Source organism: Micromys minutus, assembly GCF_963924665.1.
Source record: "Micromys minutus genome assembly, chromosome: 13".
NCBI classification, from domain to species: Eukaryota; Metazoa; Chordata; class Mammalia; order Rodentia; family Muridae; genus Micromys; species Micromys minutus.
In genome coordinates this window covers 42,390,887-42,416,942 of record NC_137982.1, presented here as the reverse complement: position 1 = coordinate 42,416,942, position 26,056 = coordinate 42,390,887, and the positions used below count along the sequence as shown (strand labels likewise).

At 41.7% G+C, this 26,056-nt stretch overlaps 1 protein-coding gene across 2 annotated transcripts in view; it reads right to left on the bottom strand.

Annotated features, from left to right (window-relative positions):
• Window positions 1–26,056, bottom strand: part of CERS6 (ceramide synthase 6) — a gene marked incomplete at both ends in the record, with an annotated part of 230,953 nt that overhangs the window by 41,709 nt on the left and 163,188 nt on the right. For both annotated transcript variants that reach the window (XM_080928227.1, XM_080928226.1), the window contains 2 exons: window positions 12,206–12,298; window positions 15,830–15,880. In XM_080928227.1, coding sequence (XP_080784353.1) covers window positions 12,206–12,298; window positions 15,830–15,880 — 144 coding nt within the window. The remainder of the gene's footprint in view (window positions 1–12,205; window positions 12,299–15,829; window positions 15,881–26,056) is intronic.

The window sequence follows — 26,056 nt, the reverse complement described above, 5'->3', positions numbered from 1 at the left end:
GGTGTTTTCCTGAGCCTCCACCATCTTGTTATGGTTCCTCCCATGTTATCAGAGAGACAAGAGAAAAGGAACCAGATGTGGTTTTGACCCAAATCCCAGTAGAAAAACTCTGAAATAAAAGAATGCAAGGATAAGCCATCCATTTTAATGGCAAAACTTAAAGTCCCCAACTGTTTAAAAACAAAACAAAACAACAAAACAAATTAACCAACACCTTTACTTCTCTAGGGGAATTTCATACACAGCAAAGTATTAACACAACAAAGCCAAAGAGATAATCATTCACCAAGACATAAGTGCCAGATTCTAGATAACACAGTTCTCTCCATGTTTGCTGTGTCAGAGTCTTTGAAATACCTTCTACCTTGTAAAGGGACCACAAAATTATCTCAATGTACCTGCCTTTATTAAGACAAAATTACATCATGAAAAGCTATATCACACACACATACTCTATGTGTAAAAATTTTTTTCTTAAATTTTCATTTGGCACTATTGAATAAAAAAGTTATTGAGCTACCTCATAAAACGAGTATGATTCTGAGATTCTAATTGAGGGGTAGGGCAGACATTCACAGACAGTGAAGATCGTAAATACTTCTAAAAATCAAGACAGTGGTAAAGTCTTTGCTCAGATGCAAAGAAAATGTATTAGTTTTCTTGAATTTAATAATAAAGTTAACACATGTAATACATAACTTATAATTTTGCTCAAACAATAGACTTTAGGCACTTACAATCCAGGCAACAGATCTCAAAGGCTCCAGGAAACAGGACAACAGCAGAATTTGCAACTGACATAATCTTATGATTTCTCTCCCACCTCTGTTTCCCCCTCTTCTTCCTCCCTCTCCCACTCTTCTCTTCTTCCTTTGCTTCAAGGTTCACAAGTTATTCCACTTCAAAGCAGAGATAGAGAAACTGATAAAATTGTGCTTATAAATAAAGCTTTATTGAAACACTCCTGTACCCACTTGTTTCCTTTCTGCCTTAGGCGGCTTTCTTGATCCAGTAGCACAGTTAAAAAACTGCAACTTAGAGTCACCCACAACTTTACAACACTACCAGATCCTTACAGAAACATTTGATGACCCTTGTTTTAGAATCATACCAAAGGATGTCATGTGAGAAACTCAAGTTATATAATACAATGTAGCAGGTGTACAGTCTCTACCTTACTTTCTTCTGGCAAAGAATATGTAAGAGAATAATTTTCACATCTATTCTTGACACAATCCACACCAATTTAATGTTATTCTTGAAGCTGAAATATAAACCACAGGAAGTTCTGAAAGGCACCCTCATCAAAAGTCTCATAATCGATTACAATAACAATAACTTTGAGACATTGAAAAGCTGGCGATGGCTTCTCCAGCTTCTAAAAGCAGGAGCTGTGTGTCCAGACTGACCAGCATTTTCTTTGTTGCTAGGAAGTACCCTTATATTATGGGTTCTGGAAACAGATATAAATGAAACAGGGAACTGCTGTGTAAGCACTGTTCACCCGATCTTTCTCCTGTGCAACATTTATGGTGCCCTTTCAAGATTGAGAACTCATAATCTTGTCCTCTGTGAATTAGTTAATATTTAATCTTCAATTGATTTTTTTATTACATTAGAAAGGAACACAATGAAATGTTATTTGTGCAACAGAAACAGTATGATAGTGCTACCAATCACTTCTGTGGAGGTAGCTAGAGCATGGTGCTAGATCTGCAACGCCATGAACTAGTCTTCAGTCTCCCACCTCTCTCCAACCAAGCAAGCTCCCAAACCTACGGTGACTGCAAATGACATTAGTGTGTTTAATCAAACACACATATGGCACTTTTCTCACAAGGTGTCAACATGCAAATACCTGGTCTTTATAATGGACCTTCTAGGCTCTGTTTAAATTACCCTTGATCTGGTCATATTATTTGCATGAATTTTAATGAGAAACGGTCACTTCTGAGGTATTAAAAATATAGCTTATATAAACTTGAAGAACTCTATTCGTTCACAGATGAATCGCTCCATTTTCTGCAGGGGTCGCTAGGAACAAAGAAACCCCTCCATAGGAGTTCAATCATGAAAGCCCTTCTAACCTGAAAGCATCCAACACCATCAGTAGGGGGCAGCCTGTGCTCAACTAAAATCACAGCTACTCACTGGGACTCAGCCAGCATCTTTGTATGTACTGCCAAACTCTTGAGGCCCAAATAACAATGAGCAATCAGAGACTGAATTTTGTGCTCCGTGCAGAGGGTGGAGAACATCTCCTCCAGGCTAAACAGTTGGGATGGTGATATGAGCCGCCAGGCCGAGTTCAGGGAGTGTTATAGTCAGCAACCATCTGCTTACTCCTCTTCCTTCAGCTGTCCCAGTGCCTGCCCCTACACCCTGAATTCCAGCCTCATGAGGCATTTCCTCAAAGCATCTCTTTCCTCTGGGGTAGAAAGTATGTGTTTCTCCTCTTTCTAAACCATACTTTTGAAATGGCTACCTAGTAAACGCCTAAATACCTTTTAATTTGCCTACTAATTTTCATGTGCAAAGGCTCCAACGCTGTGATTTCTTCTTGGTGCCAGTTCCATAAGGCAAGACTACTCAGGGCTCTGGATCTGAGGTACCCAGAAACCAAATTCTCCAAAGCCACATTGAGACAACGGGCTAGAGCCGGATCTAAAGCCAGTTCAGGTTGGTGGATATCCTACCGACATCTTCTCAGGGACAAATATTAGGGGCATGGTGACTGTGAAGAGGCAGAGGGGATGGTTAGGAGAACCCATTGGATGAGCGACAAACAGAACAAGGACATCGTGAGGGCCCTTGCAAGGAGTAGCTTTGTGTGGGAGCACAGTGCTTCCAGAGAGGTCAAAGTCTCAAGCACACCCTTGTTGGTATTTTTAAAGATGGAGGCTGAATGAGGTCATGATTCTAGAAGGATAGTTAGAGCTACAGTAAGCCAAAGTGGAGATTTTTCTAGGCTCTCTAGAATGACTTGAGAGGAATTCCCCCAGATGACCAAATAAGAGAGCATCTTACTGAAGGGAGTATCCCAAGGAACAGAAGACTGTCCCCAGAGAGGCAGTCCTTTAACTGAGGTCCCAGACTTAGGCACACATTAATAATAAGAGATTTCCAACACCCTACTCTCACCAATAGACAGGTCATTGAAACAGAACTAAACAGAGACACAGTGAAACTAACAGAAGCTACGAAGCAAATAGATTTAACATATATCTATAAAACATTTCACCCCGAAACAAGAGAATATACCTTTTTTTCATGGAACCTTCTCTAAAATTGGACACAAAACAAGAATCAACTGACACAGGAAGAGTGGAATTATCCCATGTGTTCTAATGAATCACCATGGACTAAGGCTGGACTTCAATAGCAACAAACCAACAGAAAGCCCACATGGAAACTGAACAACTCTCTGTTCAATGATAACTTGGTCAGGGAAGAAATAAAGAGAAAAATTAAAGACTTTTTAGAATTCAACAAAAATGAAGGCACAACATACCCAAACAGTGAAAGTAGTTTTAAGAGGAAAATTCACAGCACTAAGTGCTTTCATAAAGAAATTGGAGAGATCCCATGCAAGCAACACACCTGAAAAGCTCTAGAACAGAAAGAAGCAAACACATTCAAGAGGAGTAGAGGGCAGGAAATAGTCAAATTCAGGGCTGAAATCAGCCAGTTGGAAACAAAGAATAAACAAAACCAGGAGCTAGTTCTTTGAGAAAAATCAACAAGATAGATGAACCCTTAGCCAAACTAACTAAAAGGCACAGAGACAGTTTCCAAATTAACAAAATCAGAAAGGAAAAGGAAGACAAAACAACAGAAACTGAGGAAATTAAAAAAATCACCAGAACCTTAAGCTTATGCCCAACCAAACTGGAAAATCTGGATGAAATAATTTCCTAGACAGATGCCAGGTACCAAAGTTAAATCAAGATCAAATAAACTACCTCAACAGTCCCATAACCCCTAAGAAAATAGAAATGTCATTAAAAACCTCCCAGCCCCCACTCCCCCACCCTAAAGCCCATGGTCAGAGGTTTCAGTGCAGACCTTCCTTCTACCAGACCTTCAAAGAAGACTTAATACCACACAAAGACCCAACAAAAAAAGAGAACTTCAGACCAATTTCACTTATGAATATTGATGCAAAAATACTCAATAAAAATTTCCCAAACTATATCCAAGAACATATTAAAACAGTCATTCAACACCATCAAGGAGGCTTAATCCCAGGAATGCAGAGATACTTCAATATATGAAAATCCATCAATGTAACACACTGCATAAACAACCTCAAGGAAAGAAGTCATATAATCATCTCATTACATGCTAAAAAAAACTTCTGCAAAACATAAACACAATCTATAGATTCAATGAAATTTCCATCAAAATTCTAACACAATTCTTCATAGACTAGGAAAGAGCAAATCTCAACTTCATATGGAAAAATAAAATACCGAGAATAGCCAAAACAATTCTCAACAATAAAGGACTGTCTAGAAAAATCACCATCCCTGACTTCAAGCTATACTACAGAGCAATAGTGATTAAAAACTGCATGGCACTGGTACAGAGACAGACAAGTTAATCAATAGAATAAAGTAGAAGATCCAGAAATAACCCCCCACACCTATGAACACTTGATCTTTGATAAAGAAGCCAAAAACATATAGTGGAAAAGAGAAAGCATCTCCAATAAACGGTGCTGGACTAACTGGCTGTGTGTATGTAGGAGAATGAAAATAGATCCATATTTATCACCTTGCACAAAGCTCAAGCCCAAGTGGATCAAGAACCTCAACATAATACCAGATACACTGAATCTAATAGAACAGAAAGTGTAAAAGAGCCTTGAACCCATTGGCACAGGGGGAAATTTCTTGAACAGATACCAATGGCTCAGGCTCTATGATCAACTATTGATAAATGGGACATCATGAAACTGAAAAGCTTCTGTAAGGCAAAGGACACTGTCAATAAGACAAAAATGGCAACCTACAAATTGGGGGAAAAAACCCACAAACTTCTCTAACCTTACATCTGATTGAGTTGGTAGAGAAAGCCAAAAATCTCAGGAATTTATGTCTAAAACAATTCCTTTGTAGATTATAGGGCTGTATTGTTTCCCCATTACCTTGAAAGCAGCTATGAGTTCAGATGCATTTTTGTTGAAGGCAGATAGCAGCTGATTCAAAGGTGTCACACTTTCTTTATATTATGAAATCCAGGGGTGGGGTGGCATAAATGGGGTGTAGGCTTGGATCCTGACTACATTCCTAAGGAGAAACCTCAGGCTGTCATATGCCTGAGGAAGAGGGTGAGGGGCGCGGTGCTAGGGAGCGACACCAAGGAGAGATGCGAATCATTTTTCACCCATCCCAGCATTGATGGATGTCACTCGGTGAGAGCTTAGCTTTTCCAGAAGAGAGAGGACCACTTGATATAATCTGAGCTACCACACCTCAAGTCACCCTTAAGAAAGACAATGCTCACACATCAGGGTCTCAGCACACCTTCACACTCCTAAAAAGCATTGAAGAGGTAACTGCTCAATCTGGCAGAAATGAAGATGTTCAGAAAGCACGTGCCACTCAATTCGGCTGCTGGGACGATTGAAGCGATGGCCCCTAAGATGGAAATGTCCAGGAGTCTCTTGCTGGGAGAAGGAGAAGGCCAAAGCTTGGTGGCAGCAGAGCTGAGTAGTCTCCCGAAAAGAGATTTCACAGTCAAAGGAGAGATGAACTGAGGTAATGGTGGATCAAGGTGTGGAGCTCACCTTGACCAGAACTGCTTAGCTATACATACTTCTGGCCCTCTGTTTAAACTAAAACCTCTTGCCAGGACCCTGAAGATAGACTGGTGTGTACGTGTGTGTGTGTGTGTGTGTGTGTGTGTGTGTGTGTGCATGCCTGCGCTCGTGTGTGTCTGTGTTTATATCATATTACACTACATTATATTAATTATATTATATTATATTAATTATGTTATATTATATTATATTAATTATATTAATTATATTGTATTATATTATATTATATTATATTATATTATATTATATATCTCTTCATGGCCATATTAAACACAGTAAATTCAGGAGGATTTGTTTAGTTTATGTGGGCTCAAGTAGTATTCCTCCCATTAAGAAGTAAAAAAAGTGAGAAATTTTTTTGAAAAATGCGATAAATACATTCACTAACTGTAAATAAATTTCACTACATACCAACAAATGTTCTTTATGGAAGATTACCATGGTTTCTAAAATGAAAGTGCGAACGACTGAGGGGCCAAGTGTCAAATGTTCACATTAGGACGCATCTCTCTGGTGTGTGGCTTAATTCAAGAGAGTTGGAGTCCCACAAATGCATGTGCTTCTGATCTGTTGGGAGATATTTTGGTCTAGTAACTGGCAAAAATCTAGTGTCACATAAATACACTAAAAGGAGAGGGGTTTTGAATAGTCTTTGTGGATAGTTACATATATTCGTTGGCACAATTTCAACTATTCTTCAGGTATCAGTGTGAGCCGTAATTGGTACACCTGGCAGTCCGCTACAGCTGACGGTCAGCTACACTGGCTGGTCTGCTTTTTAAATGTTTATTTTACTTGTGCATGGTTTTAAGACACTGTGCATGAGACATATGGAAAACACTAGTCCCCTTGTTAGGGATATTTTCTTGTTACAAACCATTTTAAAGGCACATTTGTTTATTGAGTATCTCCAATGACTTTTTTTTAAGGTAGCACACAGAGTAATAGGCTTCGTTCTGGAACTTCCACTCACCTGTATCATTTACAAATGCAGTCTTTAGATGGGGAGAGGCTGGCAAGCTCTCACTGGTGGGTACAGATTTTCCTGACATCTAAGCTTTGCTTGAAACCTTAAGTTTTGTCATCAATGAATGATGTCATATGCTCCTTTTTAAACTCACTCTGTGCACTTTTATAAAAATGCCCTCTGACCACAAAAGGTCAGCTATTTTATTTTTAAATTAAAAATGGTATTCTATGGGGGGAGGGGGAGCAAGTTTAGTCTACAGTTTGTAGATCAGTGTATGGTTTTTCAAGAGACACCCTTGTGTGCTGCAATGCAGCCATTCTCCCTGCCTACTTCCTGTTCCTCCATATAGAAACACCTTTAAGTGTGTGTTTGAGAACAGAGATTTAATAATGGGAATACTTTTAGTGCCGTATCCGTAGTGTTTTCAAGTGAGACTGGCATTTGCCCTTTAGTAGGCGTAGAGCAGGGAGGGTACAGTGACCACAGGAGCATCCTGGTGTTGCAGCCAGTAGCTTTTGCCCATCCTTACCTTTGTAAATTTCTATCCATATAGAAAGGCAAATGAGATATCAGTGCCACTGTCCGGTTTTGCCTTTGTAGACCTCCTGAAAAGATCTTAGTGACTGCCAAGGACTCAAAGACCCGCCATCTGAGACCTGCTGACTTTGATAAATCATGTTCCCACACAGTCCTAGAAAACTATAATTCACCTATTATACTATTATTATAATATAATAAGCTATATTAAAGGGTAAAAACAACCCCCCCCCTGTCCCCAGCTCCAAATCTCGGCGGTTTAGACAAAAGGTTTGCTTCTGTTGGGAGGTGGTATAAAGATAGGAGTCCGCTTGTCAATCATTCAGGGGCCTTAGGCTGAAGGCAGACCCGTCTCAAACTGCACCAATCACCATACAAGGAGAGTGAACTGTCTGGAGGGTATCACCACAGCAATTAAACTGTGCAGGAGCAATAGAAATCAATTGTGTTCACAGTCTGCTGGTCTCGGCTGTCCGTGTTTGGTGGGGGCAGACGAGCCATACAGTTTTAGACAACCGGAAGGGCTGCACCCACAACAGAAGGTGGCAGCAGGAAAGCTAATGTGAACCCTGCCTTGCTGGTGCACTAGGAACCAGTCCAGCTTCTGTACTGCTTATGTATGCTTGGGACATTCCCACGGGGCAGGTTCTGAGACCTCGGGTCTTTGCTCAGAAAACGGAGACACAGAAAGACAAAGTAACCTCCTCTTCAAGGTCACACTGGAGACTGGGCAGGACAGGTAAGGGCCTCAGAGCCCTTGACTGTCATTCTAAGTGATATCATTCTCATAATGGTGAATTTAAGAGATCACCCTTTAGTGTAAAATGGGTTTTTCTTATTATGCTAAAATTGGTGTCCCCCTGTGTGTTAATGGTAGCTGCTTTGGAAATGTTCTTATTTGGGAAAGGAAAGACTGCTTCCTTCTTTTTTATGATTACCATGTTAATCTTGATTGAGTAGAAATACTTAAACCTGTGAACACTAGTTTAGTTTTAGTTCTCTGCTTAGATTTAGTCAAATTTTGGTTATTACGTGCCAAGTGCTACTCTCATTTGTATCCACTGAATATGATGTGGATTTAGTGTATATTTCTTCCAACTCAATGTATGGCACGCTGGGTCCCTATAGGGGGATTAATGGACGAATTTCCCTTACTCTAAGGGAAAGGTCTGGCACATGGGTAGGCTCTGGAAGAGAGGTAAAGCCACACAGTAGTGGACACAGTAAGTTTCTACCAAGAGTTACACGGGAACCAGACATGCCAGTCACCAAGTTTTCCTCTTTCTCTATTTCATCACTAAATCTCTCTCTGTCAAGACTGTTTGACAAGGTGTAGTGCTCCTTCTAGAACAAGAGAAAGCACCAGGCAGATATTGTCAGCCAGGCTCTGGAGCTGCTCCAAGGAGGCCTGCCTGAACACGAGCCGGCCCACTGGCCGAAGGCCCAGGCCTTTGAGCCAAACAGCAGCTTCCTTAAAAGGGACACATGGTTTAGACATAAGCAAGCTGTTCTGAATGGACAGACAGAGTATTTATTAGCTTGCCTTGGAAAATGTAGATGTGCAGAAAAATGCTCACTGAGAACAGGTGGCCAGGCAGAGCTGGAACACACAGAAAGCCTTGAGGGAAGTAAGGTCTCTCAGTGTTGGGAACTACGAAGATGTGGAGAGTTTGTTTTTAAATAAAAAAAAAAAATTAAGAAAACAACAGTAAAAAAACATCTTCAGGAAAGTTGACGTGTTCTTGTAGCACGTATTTAAATTATGTGTACTTTATCTTTGCCAGGCCCTTCCCTTAACAGCAGTGTGCCCCACCAAGCAGGTGAACCCCAGCTTTGACAATGAACAAGTCATCCCATTCTTCCTCAGTACACAGAGGGGATGAAAGGCTCTCCCCTCATTCTTACTCTCATAGATTCTTGGTGGGAAAAAAAATTGGATATCCAGACCATTTTAAAAGATTGACAAAACAACTCAGTAAAAAAAAAAGATCCCTAAATCTGAGCAAGATGGCTCGAGCTTGTAATCTAAGCACCCGGGGCAGGTTCAGGCAGCGTGTCTGAGCCCGACTGAGGCTACAAAATAAAATTTCCCCTGTCTCAAAATAAACCGAACAACAACAAAAGGCATGTGAGTACTGAGGGGAGAAGTAATTTATAAACTGTTTAAGATTGCGATTCAAAGGGCAGAGAAAGAAACTCTCATTTACTGCTTATAAGTCCTGGTCTCAGTTTGAAATGGCCGTTTGGCTTGCTGTGACATAACAGGGAAGCCCTGCTAATCACTCTTAAGGACCTCACACATAGCCAGCTTCCCGAAGCCAAAGCCGCTTTCAGCCTCCACTGCCCACAGGGTGTTAGCAGGTCCATCCCAAGATAAAGAAAGGATGCTTCCAGACAGCTGAGTTAATACCTCCATGTAGAAGGTAGAGAGTGTGTCTGGCAGCCAGTATATACCATAAATCACCAATGGCTGAAAGAGCAGGTCCTCTTGGTGGGAGTGCAATGGTATGGAGCTGCTGGAGACCTATGGGCCCAGGCAGAGAGGCAATGGGGCAGCCTGGAGCTACAGTATCTAATGGCAGACAGCAAGAGAAACAGTTGCATATTAGCACCTGCATCAGCTACTAAACAGGTGTGGTGGTGGCCAAATGCCCATTTTATGTAGAAACTAGAATAAGACAGCTGTGTCAGGAATACTGAAAACTACTCTGACCAAATGAAAAGAGAGGTACCAAGCATTTTAATAGCTTTGGGGAAAAAATAAAACAAACAAACTCATAAAACCATGTTTTAAACATTAACAATACACTGGCTCAATTCCACAGACTTCCTGGCGAAATTATCAATGTTCTTAAGTGTTCCTTATGTCTTAACTATACTAACAAATGTAAAGAGCGATATACTTCAATGTTTTAAAGCAATATACTTGCAAAAGTGGTCAAGATGATGCCTATTGGTCTTACAACAAAGGCGATTCCCCGAATATATCTGCTTACAGAAAAGAAACTGACCTTTTGGAATAGGAACGTCTTCTAGGACTAGGCTCTTAGAAGCAAAAGACAGCCATCCCCTGCTCAGTTAGTGTGGCTAAGTGTAGATGGCACTTCAAAATATCACCAGGCAAAGGAAGAGGCCATAAAACAGGGGAACGCTACGAGAGCCTGTAAGAGGCTCCTGTCAAGAGCCCGACAGGGCAAGGCAGGACCTGTGAAATGTGCCTACTCTCTGAGTGAATCTAAAGACCTCGCTTTGCAACCCTGGGCTCTAATACATTCCCACATCCCACAGGGCCCTAAGAGATTTACGCCGATTCATCCGGCATTAATTTGTCAGGTTGGAAAAATAAATAAATAAAAGAAAAGGCTGTTTTACATCTCTGTGCTATATAAGTGTGACTTATGTGCCTACAAGGACAAATGAGCTACTGGAAAAATAAATACAAAAGGAGCTTAATATGGAACGTGGCTTGGAGAAGATCATTAGTCTAAATGGACTGACTACCAGTGTAAGGAACACTCTTCACATGATGGAGGAAAGCCAGCTGGATGTCATCAGTCGAGATGCTTTGTTTCTAGAACACTCACTAAGAAGAGTAAAGGAACCACAACAAGTGTGGGTATTAATGAATCACCCACCCAATATACCTAAGCTGGTCTTCATGGGTCCATACACTTCTCAAGGTAAGTTAGATCATATCCTAACATTAGGAAAGACTTTTCCCCTCTTCCTTCCTTCCTTCCTTCCTTCCTTCCTTCCTTCCTTTTTCTTTCTTTCTTTGATAGCCAGGCACATGTCTGCTGCTGGAAAGAGAAAGAGACCTACCTTTGAGGACAGCTGAACCCATGTGTGTGCATGCATGCAAACACACACACACACACACACACACACACACACACACACACACACACACACACACACACACTGGATGTAAATAATCATAGTAACCTGCCCTTCTCCATTTCATTTAGATAGGTGCCAGGAGAAGATTTTGATAGACATATGGAAATCTTGAGAATTCAAGATGGGGAAAGGAAGCCTTCAGTCACACCATATCCTCCCCAGGGGCTGCAAGGGTGACCAGAATGAAGGAATGCAGTGCTCAGAAGCTCATGCAGACAGTCTCTCTCAGTGCAAGCAACTCCAGGGGAGCGGGGGAGGGGAACAAAGCAGAGCCCAATTCATTCAGGAGAACTGTTTCTGTGCTATACTTGGCCACTGGATGAGCGTTTCCCAACCTGTAGGTCATGACCCCTTAGGCAAACCTCTGTCTCTGAGGATGTTTATGATTCCTAACAGTAGCAAAAGGTACAGTTACAATGTAGGGATGAAATCGTGGCTGGCAGTCACTACAGCATGAAGAACTGTGTTAAAGGTCACAGCACTGAGCTAGAGATTCGGGTAACTGGAGAACTCACACATGTGGTAGTACTGAGTCTTCTCTCTTTCTTAGAAGCTATACATATCTTTTTTCTTTTTAGAGAAGATAAGGACTTTGTTGATAGTTTTACACACATACGATAGACATACATCTACGTAGGTATGTCTAGGAACCTGTACATATCATCATGAATGTATATTCGGGTGTCTCAGATCGACTGCTCTGTCACCCCCGCTGGCCTCTGAGTCCCTTACTATGTTCACCTTCCACCTGTGATTTTCCCACCCCCACCTTACCGATGTGCCTGGCTTTGCTGCTCTATGTTTGCATGGTTAATAAAGAACACTGGGTTCAGAGGCAAGACTGGAGTGGGAAGAATAAAAACCAGCACAGACGGAATTCTGTCACAGTGCAGGAACTGGTGCCCACCAGAGCTCCCGGAGCTCAGGGATGCCTTCCGCCCACCTTCATGCTCGTGCAGCACCACAACTCTTACCTTCCTTTTGATGTCTGTGAACTGGGAAACCATTAAAGACCAATAAAACGACAGCTCCAGGATGTAATAGTAGTGAAGGTCAGCAGTGAGTGGCTGAGGGAGAGGAAGAAGGGAAAGATTTACACTTCATAGGAAACCCAATTTGTATCCCAGAGCCACAAGCTCTTGGCTGACTGGTAAGCCAGGCTTATGCTGAACACATGCAATCCCATCATTTTCTTGGTAGACAATGGTACTCTGGAGGCTGGTGATAGACCAGAGCCTGAGAGTATTAATTCCATTTCATCTCAAACCCAGAAGGCATTAGCCAGCATGACAGTTTGGGATTCAATTCATTACTGAGTTTAACAACAGCTTCTATGCTTCTTTCAACATACAGCAGCTACAAGATCCCTCAGGCAACTCGGATATGTCCTAGAGCATACACAGGACAGTTGTGGTGACAGTTCAAAGCACAGAACAAGTGGGTGGCAGGGAGGCTTTCTGGAATGATCAATGAAGCATAAATTCAAGAAAGTTGTGTGTTTAGAAAATGTTCAATATGGTGCTCTATTTAAAACAAATGACCCCAAATTTTTTATTTAAAGATTAGAGGGGCAGGAAGGCTGCCAACATACTCAACTAAGCAGACAGCCAGGATGTCTCAGATGAAGGTCCAGTTCCGTAGCTTGGTAGTAAAGTTACAGATAAAATGGCAGGGACCAGGGATGGAAGATAATGCCTGTTTTGACTGCCTAAGAGGCTCAGGGAGGCAGTAAAGTCAGTGAAGTGTATTTTTTATACACACAAAAAATTATATAAAATTTAATGTTTTCTCAACAACACTTTGATGAGCTACTTTTAGTTATTTTTATTGAGCTATAATGAAGTGTCTTGGCTTACTCAAAGAATTAAAAAACAAAACTCTGAAACTCTTCAAATACATTTATACCACTGTTCAGAAGGCAACACTCCATACTGTAAAGGAAATTAATGTTATAGGTACCATATGCCAACCAAGACATAATCTTACTCACTCACTACAGGCCTCAAGGAAAACTGTGTGTCTCCCTCTTATTTCTGATGACGTACATTGTAGGAGGAGATATTAGATCGCAGGTCTTGACAAGGAAAATTACTAGAGACTGAAAGCTGGTGTCTCTGCAAACCCATGTGGTAAGGTGTGATCTCAATGTAATGGAATCGGCAGGGAAGACTATTGGGCAGGGGGGAGGAATGAGAGGAGGAACTCTCATGACTGGACACGCATCTTTAAGACTAAAAGACATTAGCAAGGTATTTAGGTAAATGCTGTCTGCAATGCAGTCTGGGAAAATGGCCCTGGTTGGAGCTAAGGTCAGATGTGGTACTGATGAGATCTTCTGACTCCTGGCATCCACATTTGGGAAAATGCCTCAAAGGGGTCACAGGACAAGTCAGATCACATTCAGAAGAGCAGAGTTCATGCAAGAGCGCCACAGCAATCAGCGCTCGGCAGCCGCTCTGCAGTTGGTGAAACACACTCCCATGACTCACTCTGAACATCCTGAAATCTGTAAAATTACTACTCTCATTCCTCATCTAGATTATACCACTGACAGAAAATTGCTATCAATTAACTCAGGTTAAAAGGTTAGATCTAGGTCTCAGAGCTACTGGGGCCCCATCCCTGTATTAGACTTCTCCCGCCTCGTGTATGCGTGCCTCTGTAACAAGCTGTACAAGGGTCAACTGCATATAACCCTGTCTTACTTTAATCCTTAAAGTTCACACCCGTATGGCACTCTTACATGCATAACAAACGGGCACTCTCAGATAAAGGAGGGAATGTTTAAAACTGAAGTACACTACTAAAAATCCATCTGGTTACTTATGGGATATATGTGTTAAAGACATAATGAATATTTCATGGGCTTGTTTAATATTTATAAGTACAATGAAGGTTTGAGATAGACTCTGGACTATAATCTGCTCTATGTCTTTATATATATATGTATGTATATATATACATATATACACACACACACACATATATATATATATATATATATAGCTGACACAAAGTATTATACTTGCATACATGCTATTTAATTTCCTATGCCCCCTACACAAAGAAAATCATTAATTTTTATTAGCATATAGCACTTGTCAAGGCTAACCTTTGTTGCCAGAGACCATGAATCTATCTTCAATTTGGGGAGTGCTGGGCTGAGTTGCTCAGGATTGGGTTAGGCAGAAGACCATTCTCGACCAAATCCACACAGGTGGGGGAATCTTTCTTTCCATCCTAGTGGTACTTCCCACTTTTAAATATAACCTTATCTCCTAGCCCCTCAGACTTTTAATTGTGTCCTGAACCTATGATGCTGTCTGTAAAACAGCCCACAGTTACGTTCTGGACTACGATCCTAGGCATTCATCTGAAACTGAGCAACTTCTCAGCTACAGGCAGAGTGGGGGAGGTATTTTGGGCTACATTTACAATTAAGAACAAGGTTAAGCGGTACATTTTATATGACATTTGTTGAGCTGTCTATGGAGTTGCAGAGTTTACCTTTTAAATGTGGGCCACTGTGATGGCTGGCATTCCAGTTAAAGTTTCTAGAAGCCTTTGATGCTCCTTTTTAAGTAGAAATGTAGACAGGGATGGGTGGATGGCAATGTACAGTAGGACCAGAGACATGCAGTTAAGGTAAGTGGCTGGTTTTGGTGCACCCAGCTCCAGTCTCTAACAATTAGTTACCTCAGGAACTCTCAGCTTTCTCCAACTCGGTCAGGCGGTTTATGCAAATTCTTTCCTAATCTAAATAAAATTAAGGGATTCAAATGCAGAGTGGGAGTCTGTTTCAGCTCACCCTCAGCCTGAAAGCAGTACCCAGTGTCAGCCTCTACTCTGCAACTCTGTGGGTAACAGGGAAGGAAGGGATGGACTACCTTCCTCACTAGCCTCATGCTCACAGGAAGTCCACATGCACTTGAAGGTGCTCAGTACAATACCCAGGTCCATTTGTCCGGACTAACTAGAAAATCCCCTGGTCCCGCCTTTTATATTCCAATATTGATTGAGGGATGGCAAGGACTCGTGCTATTAGTGATGAACTCATAAGGAGATGCAAAAGAACAGCAAAGGGCAGAGCCTTTCCAGAGCTATGACGTAATTTCAAAGACACCACCATCTCCAGTTTTAGTTACCGAAACAATTCAGCCATGTGTGGTGGCATTAGGGCATTTCCCTGCATTTGGAGGAGTGGTTTGTGATTCTCCAGAGGTCACTTCTAAGCTACAAAGTCATCAGAATTCAGCAGGCCAGCTCCAGTTCCACACCTGAATGTTCTCTTCTGCTGTGGGGGAAGGGCCTGCATTGCCAGCTGGTCTTCCGACTTCCCTCTGTCCTGAGAAACGGGAACCAGCCACCCATTAAAGTGGCTACATCTTGTTCGCCAACAATAGAACCTCCTGGGTTTATTTCATCAGCTAACACAATTAGATTTTGATAATGCACAAAGTCCTGTCCTCACTAGGTTAAGGTAGGCACTAACAATCAGGTGCCCTGTGGAGATGTGACTACTTGACCTGCCTGACACCAGGAAGTTGAGCAAAGAATTATCTCCTAGTCTGTAAACTCCAGAAGTCAGGCTTCCTTACCTGGTAAGGGTAGTTATACCAGCAGTGTCTTGTATTCCACAACCAAGGGGTCTGAAAAAAAAAACAAAGAAATAGACTTTACATGCTTCAGAATATTAAGTTAAAAACAACAGGCACCACACTGTACCTTCTCTCTGGAACCTGGAGATTTACATATTCTGTTTGTCCCTCAGCCATATTCCTGCAATGCAACAACCTCAACAGATGTGCCTCCAGAGCCAGATGCAAATCATCAATCTCACTTATGGAAAAACATTGCTAAGGAATGGTGCAGCCTACCCTGGAACACCCAGGCCTCAGTATATATATGGTCATTTTCCTCATGCCTTGACCAGGGTTCAACTGCTATACTTCACATCAGCAGGATGATTCAGAGGAATCCCTGGGGTACCTTCCTTCTTTCAAACTGTGGCCCAAGTTTCTAGGACAAATCATTCTTCATGATGTCAACTATTTGTCTTGTTAAAAAATTCTAAGTATTCACACAAATCCCAAACCCCATAATAACCAGAGATGGATTGATCTGAGTTGAGACCGAGTTGGACCATCCAATGACATCAAAATCAACGTCCTCAAATACATGCCTCATCCATTGTTAGCAATCAACTCGGTAGAAAATCTCCCATCCCTGTACGTTTTATACCTATATTGTTCCCATGACTCCTCATACTGAGCATCACTTCTGAGATGCAGGGATGAAGATAATGATTTTCTGGCAGCTGATACCTGTTAAGTCTTTCTATCTCTAACGCACTGTAGTGGTATTTATGCATATTAACTCAATTAATCAGTACAACAACTACTGATATTTGTCTTTTTTTTTTTCCCAGTAAGTAAATGCAGGCCTTGAGTCTGGAAAAGCATCCTAGCTCATTATTGCCTAAACTGTAATCAAATAGAGACTGTGTGATCTCCTGCTGAAATGGCCACTGTGTCCTACCTGTGAGTTTGATAAAACTGAGCTGAAAGAAAGGGCCTTCAGCTGAGCAAACCCAGGCATGGCAGACACAGGCCTGAGTACCTCAAACATGGAGCCAACAAGGTTTTGCCCTTCACGCTTCTCCGGCCTTGGCTAAATCCCTTAGGTTTTATTGCTAAAGCCATACCTTATTTGGTCACTGACTCATTTCTGAGACAAAACAACGACAACAGGTTCAACAATCAAAAATTCACTATGTGGCTAATATGCCCAATCAAGATTTATAAACTTACTCCAGCACAGACTCTCTATCTCCTTAAAACTCCAGTCCCACAAAAGACACCAGCTTGCTTGCTGCTGCTCTTGCTCAGGTCTGCCTTTGCATGCATAACCGCCCCCCCCACACACACACACTGCACCCCCTCACTTACCCCTCCAAGCTTACACATGTCCTTTGTACTGAGAATCTGCTGTTGGGTGTGTCCTGTACAGACGGAGGGGCCTTTCTCCTTACATCTGCAAGTCTTTGTATTTCCTATTCATTTAAGCGCTGTCTGCTTCCTTTCTTTACATAGTTCTGTTTCTGATTGATTTTCATTCACTACAGGCCCACATTGTAGAGTCTGCTGTCCCTGATTTCCTGGGAGGTCTGAGTTGTGTCAATTTCCTACTTTCCTATAGATGTTTACTAACTGCTATGGGGTATGTGGCGGTTTGGATGACAATGGATCCTATTAGCACACGTATTTGAACTGTTTTGGAAAGCCTGTGGAGGTAGGTGTGGCTGTGTTGGAGAGGTGTGTCTCTGGAGATCTGATGTTTCAGGAGTTCACACGAAGCCCAGTTTTTCAGTCCCCCCCCCTTCCAGACTCTGCCTCCAGCGTGTGCACTATGTAGTAGTAAACTCTTAGTTACTGCTCACCCTGCGCCTCCTTCCCTGACTGCCACGGACCCACCCTCTGAAACTGTAACAAGCCCCTGGTTAAATGCTTTCTTTACCAGCGGACTTGCTATCTCTTTGCAACAGTAGAAAACTAAGACAGGGCAGATGACGGTCCGATGAGATGGATTATATAAAAATACTCCAGAAGCTACAAAAGCTTAGCAAGTTATTTCATTTTTATACCACACAGACAATACAGAAAACACAGAAAAGAATGGAAATAAAACAACTTAAATTCTCATCATCACTAATGTTTTTAAATTATAGTACAGTTATGTTTTTCCCCCTAAGTTATAGAGATATAAATAATAAATTTATTTTTAAATATACATACATATGCATGTTTTAAAAATGTGGGCATGGCATAAAATCTATTTTAAAGTCCAGGACAATGTTATTTACTGCTTTTATGTCTGATAAAGCTATTTACACAATTAGCGGAAAATCCCCAGGGGTCATTATGTCATGTGCACATTTTCCTCAGCCTCAGCACCTCTGCTCAAGTAGACAGGTCAGCAGGTCCTGAATGCAAATGACAGGAGTGTATGAGGCCTCTAGCAGGCCTGGCAGAACTTTCTGGAAGCATCAATCTCAAGCCCCCAGGGCACAGTGTATCTGCCCCTCAAAATGTAGCACAGATCTCTTCGAAGGTGGCCATCCTTTCCTGTCACAGGGAGGACAGCAGACACAGGAAAATCCAGCACCCAGGGCTTCTCTTCCTCTCTCAGCTTCTCAGCATATGCTTTATTATAAAACCGAAGTATCTCCCTGTGTGTACTGGATGCTCTGCATCTAGACCCATGGCCTCAGTGGTCCTGCCATCTGACTGCCCTCTTCAGCACACACGGGTCTATGTCACACTGATCTCCTGACATTAATGGTTGTCCAGAGAGGGAGAATCAGTCTTCTTCCAGGGGTGAGTGTTGCTCCTAAGGGATCATCTCTAAACACAGACAAAAGAAATTACACTAAGGGGCCTCATCAGATTGTCTTCATAAACAAAGACACAAACAAGCAGATGCATGTCTGTAACAATAATAATTAAGGAACAAGGAGCCATGAGGACAATAGGGGTCATGGGAGGAGTCAGAGGAAGGAAATGGAGAGAAAAATCAATGAAATACAATACTCGTTTAGGAAATTATTAATAAGTATATTTTAAAGGACACAAAGTAAGGAATAAGACTGGGTGGGAGACACTTAGGGGAAGTTTGGGGGAGAGAGTGAAGAACAAATATGACCAAAATGTACTATGTTAGTGTTTTCAAAGAATAAATAAAAGTATTATTTTTAACAGGTCAAAGAAATCTGAGAAGCTTGGTATGTCTCAATTTTTACTGTTCGGAAGCTCTTCCTGCTTCACACCCGAACATGTAAATCACTTTAAGAAGCCCAGGACAGACTTAAGGTAACTTGAACACATTATCTCATTTAATCCGAATACAGCCTGTCAGTAATCAAAGTAATACAGCCAGCAGGTGCCTGCCTTAAAAGATTTGCAAAGGACAAGGCAAGCTCATCAAATAGCTTAAAATACAGATTGTGATTCAGTACATCTGACTGGAGCTGGTGGGGAATTCTGCATTTTTGAGGCTCCCAAGTGAAACTGGCACAGTTAGAGGCCCATACTCAGTGTAAGGTAGTATAGGCAATAAAATGGCTGACTCTGAACAATTCATTGTTACTTTGCAGCTCAGCACAGATGAACTGAACTGGTACTGATAACCGTTTGCAGCAGGGAATCTGGAGGCTGTGGCTCTCACCTAACAACCTCTCTTAAAACAGCCCCTAGGATATCTAGCCTCCAGCCCAAGGGCTGTGAGCAGAGCTTCGGAGTCACTTTGGATGTTTCTCCTGACAGTGACACTCCCTCATGGCCAGTGGAGGGACATGATGAAAACTGAGCAGCACCTTTGGCTTTGAGATGGGTGTCCTGATGAGACTGTGTGGGGGCTCCCTGCCAGGCCTTGTCTGTTCACCTTTTGATTGTCTAAGACAATTCCCACCACATCTCTCCTATCTGAGCTACTGTGAGACACACACACACACACACCCCAAATGCACCTAAGTGTCATTCCAGAGCACTTTGGCGGGGTACAGTCATTAACGGGGAGGTACCGAGCTGGTCAGTACAGAAGAGTGAGCTCCGTACTCAAGGGAAGCAGGCTCTTGCACTGTCCTCCCCCATCCCCTCACCCACACCCCCAGGTACCCTGAGTGTATAAAGGATGAGCAATTATAGCACCAGGCAGACATTCAGAAAGTACTCCACGGTTTTGTGTGTGTGGTTATTACCTAATAACACTGAGTGCTGTCACACTACAAAGACCTCTCAAATCCCATTCAATCTACAGAAAATGCCCAAGGCCGTTTTACACCGAGGGCTCCATGTTATCAGTTACCAGTGAGAGATGTGGTCTTCCTGTCTCCATATTTGTACTGGCCAACAGGTTCTGAATTAACACCATCTTTAGTATTTGTTAAAAGTTTACCATGAGGTGATTTGTGTTTCCATCCTGAACTGATATGCTGATATTTTAAGACCTACCATCACTGTATTTGAGACAGATCCTTTGTATAGCTTCCTTCCTGTCCACGCACATGCTCAGAACACAGAGCATGTGGAGCATTCAGTAAAAGGTGGCCATCTGCAGACCGTCTGGTGAGGGAAGTGGGCCCTCACCAGACAGTACTGCCTGCCAGACATTCATTAGGAACTGGCTGCCTCCAGGGCATCAAGGAATACATTTCAGCCAGCCAGTGTATTTTGTTACAGTAGTCTAAGCTAACATAGCACCAAAAGACCACACCTCCCAAATGATGTTTACCAGCTACTCAATTACAAATCAACAGATTTCATTTCAAGCTGACTTACGAAGTATCTTACTAAGAGTAAGGCCACATTATGGGAGATGAAAAACTACCTTTAACACCATCAATCTAAACCGCAAAGTACAGTGGGACTCTTCATTTCATTATGCACATCTGCTTGCACACACCAACTGAACAGCAAGCCCATCCATCAATAACACAGAGGCCCAGAGGAGGCATCTGTGGCTCTGTCCACCCCCAACAAACCCAATCCCAGCAGCAGGATGGAACCTTGGGCACTGGTGGGACTTACCCTAAGGCCTTCATTTGCATAGAGACAAGATATAAAGACACGAGTGATAACTATTCTTTTAATTTTTATTTAAAGAGTAAGTATTATCACACTTCTTCATATCATCTGCGGTATAGAGACCCCATCATGAATCCAACATAAAAATAGATAAGGACTGATCACTTTACCATCTAAAATAATTGTGTCAGTTTAGGCTAAAGAGAGGTGTTAAACAATCAGAGAACATAGTATACAGTTTGCCAGGCAAGGGCTTAATGATTAAATATAATCATACACACACATGCATACAAATATACATACATACATACATACATACATACATTAAAAAAGTAGTGAGTACTAAAGCTTAGAGAATCGCAGTTTCTTTTAAAATTAAAAAGAGAACATGAATTTCTGTGCTGCTTTATAAAAATGTGAAAGGTAAGCGGTCTATACCTAAAATTGGCATTTTAAAGACAAAATTTCAGTTTCCTATCTCTACCAAAACTCCCTTCTGTCCAGGCTTAGTGGTGCACATCTTTGAATCCAGAACTTGAGAGGCAGAGGCAGGAGGACCTGAGTTCTCAGCTAGCCTGATCTATGCAGTGAATTCCAGGACAGTCAGAACTTCACAGTGAGACCCTGTCTCAAAAAACAAACAAATAAAACTCCCTTCTGGTTTTCACATGACTAAAGGAAGTCAGACTAAAAATACATTCTTCTCTGTACAGCTTAAATAATAAATGTATGGCTCTTTGGATTATAGATGGGAATGCTAAAATAGTACTTACTTCCTGAGTTATTATGTATTAGGAATGTTGCGTATGTTTGTACACACACAGACAGACACACACACACATTCCTTTTACAAAACTGCTTTTGCTGAAACTACCCTGAAAAAATTTCTACCAAGCAATGTTACAACCTTATACTTTTTGGTAGAATACAGGACTTACTGTAAAAAGCAGACATATGCTTCCACATTGGCAGTGAACTTATACTGCACAATACTGTGTTTTTCTCTCTGTGAAAGCTTAGCATGTTTCCTTGACACATGAGAATAGGGTCACCCCCTGTGACATCTTACCTTGGTGTTGAGAAATTGACCTCTAACCCTGATGCTCAGTCACACCCATTGAGCTCTTCTTTTAGTAACTCTATAATCTCACCTTTCACCTGTATTGATGTATTAGTGAGTGAGTGAGTGTGTGTGTGTGTGTGTGTGTGTGTGTACATGTGTGTATGACGCTGAATGTCTACATTACACAAACACTGAAAATCTTCAGACACACTCAGTTGTATAATTTAAGTCCTATCAATTCAGGATAACAATCTAGAGTTTATTACAGCTTAAAACAGAACGAAAAGATACATTTCGTGTTTTAAAAAAGATGCAAATAAACTGTATTTAATTGTCTTTCATCCTAAGGATTATACTGTCAGTAGTGAGTAGCCTGGGCCGCTCAGCAGAATATAAGAAGCAACCTTTTCTTTTTCCCTAGGCCTGGAGATGCACAATTAAAAATCTACAAAGCCTCCCTGGAGGCTCATGGTATCTGTACTAGCTTGAAAGTTCTTGTGATGTGAAGATGTGGTTTGGACTTGATTCCGTGGCAGCATATGCCTTTCATATTCATCAGACTTTCAAAGGGCTCCCGTCCTTCTCGATCTGGTCTTACATGTGCCTTCGGCACATTTTGCAACAAAGATGAGGGAATATGAGTGTCTCTCCTTTTGGTCTCAGGTTTTCTGCCTCAGCTCAACTGAAGGTCTCCAACATACCTAAAAACCACAGGGCATGTGAACTGTGCTCCTCAGGAATCAGCACGGCAGGTCGCCTCCATCAGTGCTGATGGACGCTTCTCTATGTAGCAACCAGCAAAACCCAGCTCCATGTTTAGAAGGAGCAGCGGGATGAAGAGGCCAGACACAGAAGGAACATGGGTAAGATCCAGAGCAGCTGCATCAACCTTCCTCACACTGTGACTTTTAATACAGCGCCCCCTGTTGTGGGGACCCCCACTGTAACATTATTTTCATTGCTACTTCATACCTTTAATTTTGCTACTGTTATGAATCTCTGATATGCAGATGGTCTTAGGCAACCCCTGTGAAAGGGTCAGTTGATCCCCAAACACATGAGTTGAGAACTGCTGATCTAGAGCGAGGAGAGAACAGTGATGATGTCAACAGAAGGGAGGGCATCTGTGCAGCGCAGTAGAGAATGTGAGAAGGAAGCCAACAATAATGGCTACTACGAAGCATAAATTAGTCAAAACACAATTTCAGAACAACGGATAACATGTGGCAAAGGGCTGATGACTCCTACACTAAGATACTTAAACATACAAGTGAAGCAAAGATACAGACATGCAATATTTAAATCAAGTAGGCTGATGGTTTAATATTAAAAATTATAGAACAAAACTGGACAGAATTTTATTTCATTGCAGTGCCTAGAACATATTTAACAAAGCTCAATACCAGGGATCATCAGTGCCAAGAGAAACCAGTATTCTGCAAACATGTATTAAGAGCCTTTAAAATGTGCATGTCTTTGACCCAGTATTTATTATATTTATTTATTATATATTAAAAAACACAAAGCACTGGGCCTCTTTGCAAAGGTGTTTACTTGGTACTTAAATTATTTATTCTAGCTCTTTTTCTTACGACAAAAGACTGGAATAAATATAATTATCGACAGTATGAGGTTGAGATTCTCTGAGGCTGGCGATCTTTAAAAGCAGATGCTGGGATGGACCCAGACTGTTGAGGAGAAGTAAGAGAGATGAGGGAGGACATGAGGTATGGTTTGCAGAACTGAGCTGATTACTGCTGTGGGCAGCGGCATCCGGATCTACTGGGAAGTTCCTGCAGTTCTTCCTCACAGGCATGCACAAGAGTTCCAGTGCAGAGCACTTGTGATGTGCTCGCCCGTTTCATCCTACACGGGCTGAAAGCTGCTGTGTTAATTTCTCCATTTTTTTTCTAGCTTATACATTCCTGAGCCTAGCTGATCTGCACAGCTCTGGATAAAACAGAGGATGAAGGTGGTACAGCTGGAATATCATGTATCCCACATGATATTCCATCATCACAGATGCTTCAAAGATGCACAGATGATGTATCCCACATAATATTCCATCATGTGGGCTAAGGAGGACTAATAGAACAGGTGTATTTTATGTGAAAATCATAACACAACATGTGTAAGATGTAGAGCATACCCTCTATTTCCTCGATGACCACAAAGGACCGGTTCTTCGACCCCTGGAGGACACTGGCATCTGTAGATGCTCAGACCTTTATATAAATTGGGGTAGCATTTGCTTGCTTACAAACTATTACCTATATTCCCACACAGTTTAACATCTCTCTAGACTACACATAATTCTAATCCAATGAAAATGCTTAGTGAATAAGTGTTCCTGTCCAGTGTTCTGAAGACTGTAAATGCTTAGTGCATGTGCAATCCTTCTGCATTGTTTTTTATTAATAGTTAGTTGAATCTTTGGCTATAGTAATAGTGGAGATAGAGAAGGAACTATATTCTACATAAACACACACACACAGACAGAGAGACAGAGAAAGACAAAAAGACAGAGACAGAGAGACTAAAAACTAGCTGCCTATTATCTCTGAGTACTGATTTTCTCAGGTAATTTTTTTTGTTTGTATATCAATATTAAATTACACAAGTTATATCTAGCCATTTTCTGCAGGGAACAAGTTTTTTCTTCATAGGATAAGTCCAGCCCATGAAGTTTCAAATGGTGCTTAAAAAAAAAAAGAAACATTTGCTCTATATTTATTAGCAGCATTAAGACATTAATAATATTCTGATGCCCTCAATTTATCCAATGATCACAATTAGCTTTAAATTTAAAGCTAGCACAGGAAATAGTGGCCTTTGGAGCTCTTCCATGTATATAGGGCTATTACAAGTTATAAACACAGTATTAATAATTTAATACTGAATTTGCAGAATGGAGGGTTAGTAGAATGGGAGACTGATACGAGCAAATAGTATAGCACAATGCCTTACATTCATTCTTGTGCCCAGAGATTCCTCACCAACCTCTTCCTTCTTCTTAAACCCCCAACTGGGCCCTGGCATCTCTGTGCTTCCATAGAGCTCTCTGTACTCATGAATCTTCCATGCTGGACACCTTGGCAGGCACCAAGACACCATAGGCAAGTTCTCTATCTTTGGGGAATCCTGCCATCTCCCAGGCAACTAAAACAAGTACATTAGAGGCTCTAAGAGCTATAAATAGAAGATGCAAGAAGACAGTATAGACTAAACCCAGCCTTGGCTGCGGTGGGAGGAAAGCTCTACTGGAAAGCATTGTATAGTGTGAATCAGCAGACATGTGGATCAAAGGCTCTAGATAGGGGAGAGGAATTTCCAGAGAAAATGAAAACATTTCCTTGTCTTAGGAAGATAAATCATAGCTCCGACATTCATGCTATTCACCCCTTCTCATGCTTACTCTCCAGGGAGGAAAAAACTTAGTGCTCTGCCCTCATTTCTGACTGAGTAGAATATGCCTCTTCCCACTGTAGACTGTTGCTGACTTGGCAGTCCACTGTGACCACGCAAGAAAAAAATATCTATTCTTCATGTGTCTACTGACCACTCCAGGCCATCTTCCTTGCTATGGATAGTCTACATTTACCTCTTTGTTTTAAGCATAGAGGCCCACTGTTTGGCGTCCCCATAGCGTGCTAGTCTTCTAAGCTCTGGTGCCTTGTTCCAGAAACTGTATCCTGTGGCCCTTTGGAGAGCTTCCCCTCTACTAAACTCAACTTCTTTGAAAAGCTTTACACCCATATTACTTTTCAGATTTAAAACCTGGCTCTTACACACACTTTGTCTGTCAGGTTCTCTGGTACTGGCTGCCTCATTGTCCGTTATTCAGGGAGCTTCTAAGCATAGAGAAGAAGCTATGCACCACTGCTTCTCAGTGACAGCCATGCAAGCCAAGGAAAAAGCAGGTGACAGATAAATTGATATTAAGAGACCCCTTCTTGCTGACGGCACAACTGTGATATGAGCAGCGCTGTGTGAGATGCCACGGGAAACCTCACAAAAGATATAAACAGACCCAAGCGACAGGACCCAAATTTAAGCCTCCCTTAACCACGTCCTAGTGGTGAGAGTTAGGCTTCTTGCACAATATTTTCAAATCATGAATACTTCACAGAAAGAGGGGAATTCTATTTTGGATCCCCTGATGGACCCAATCAACATTTTTC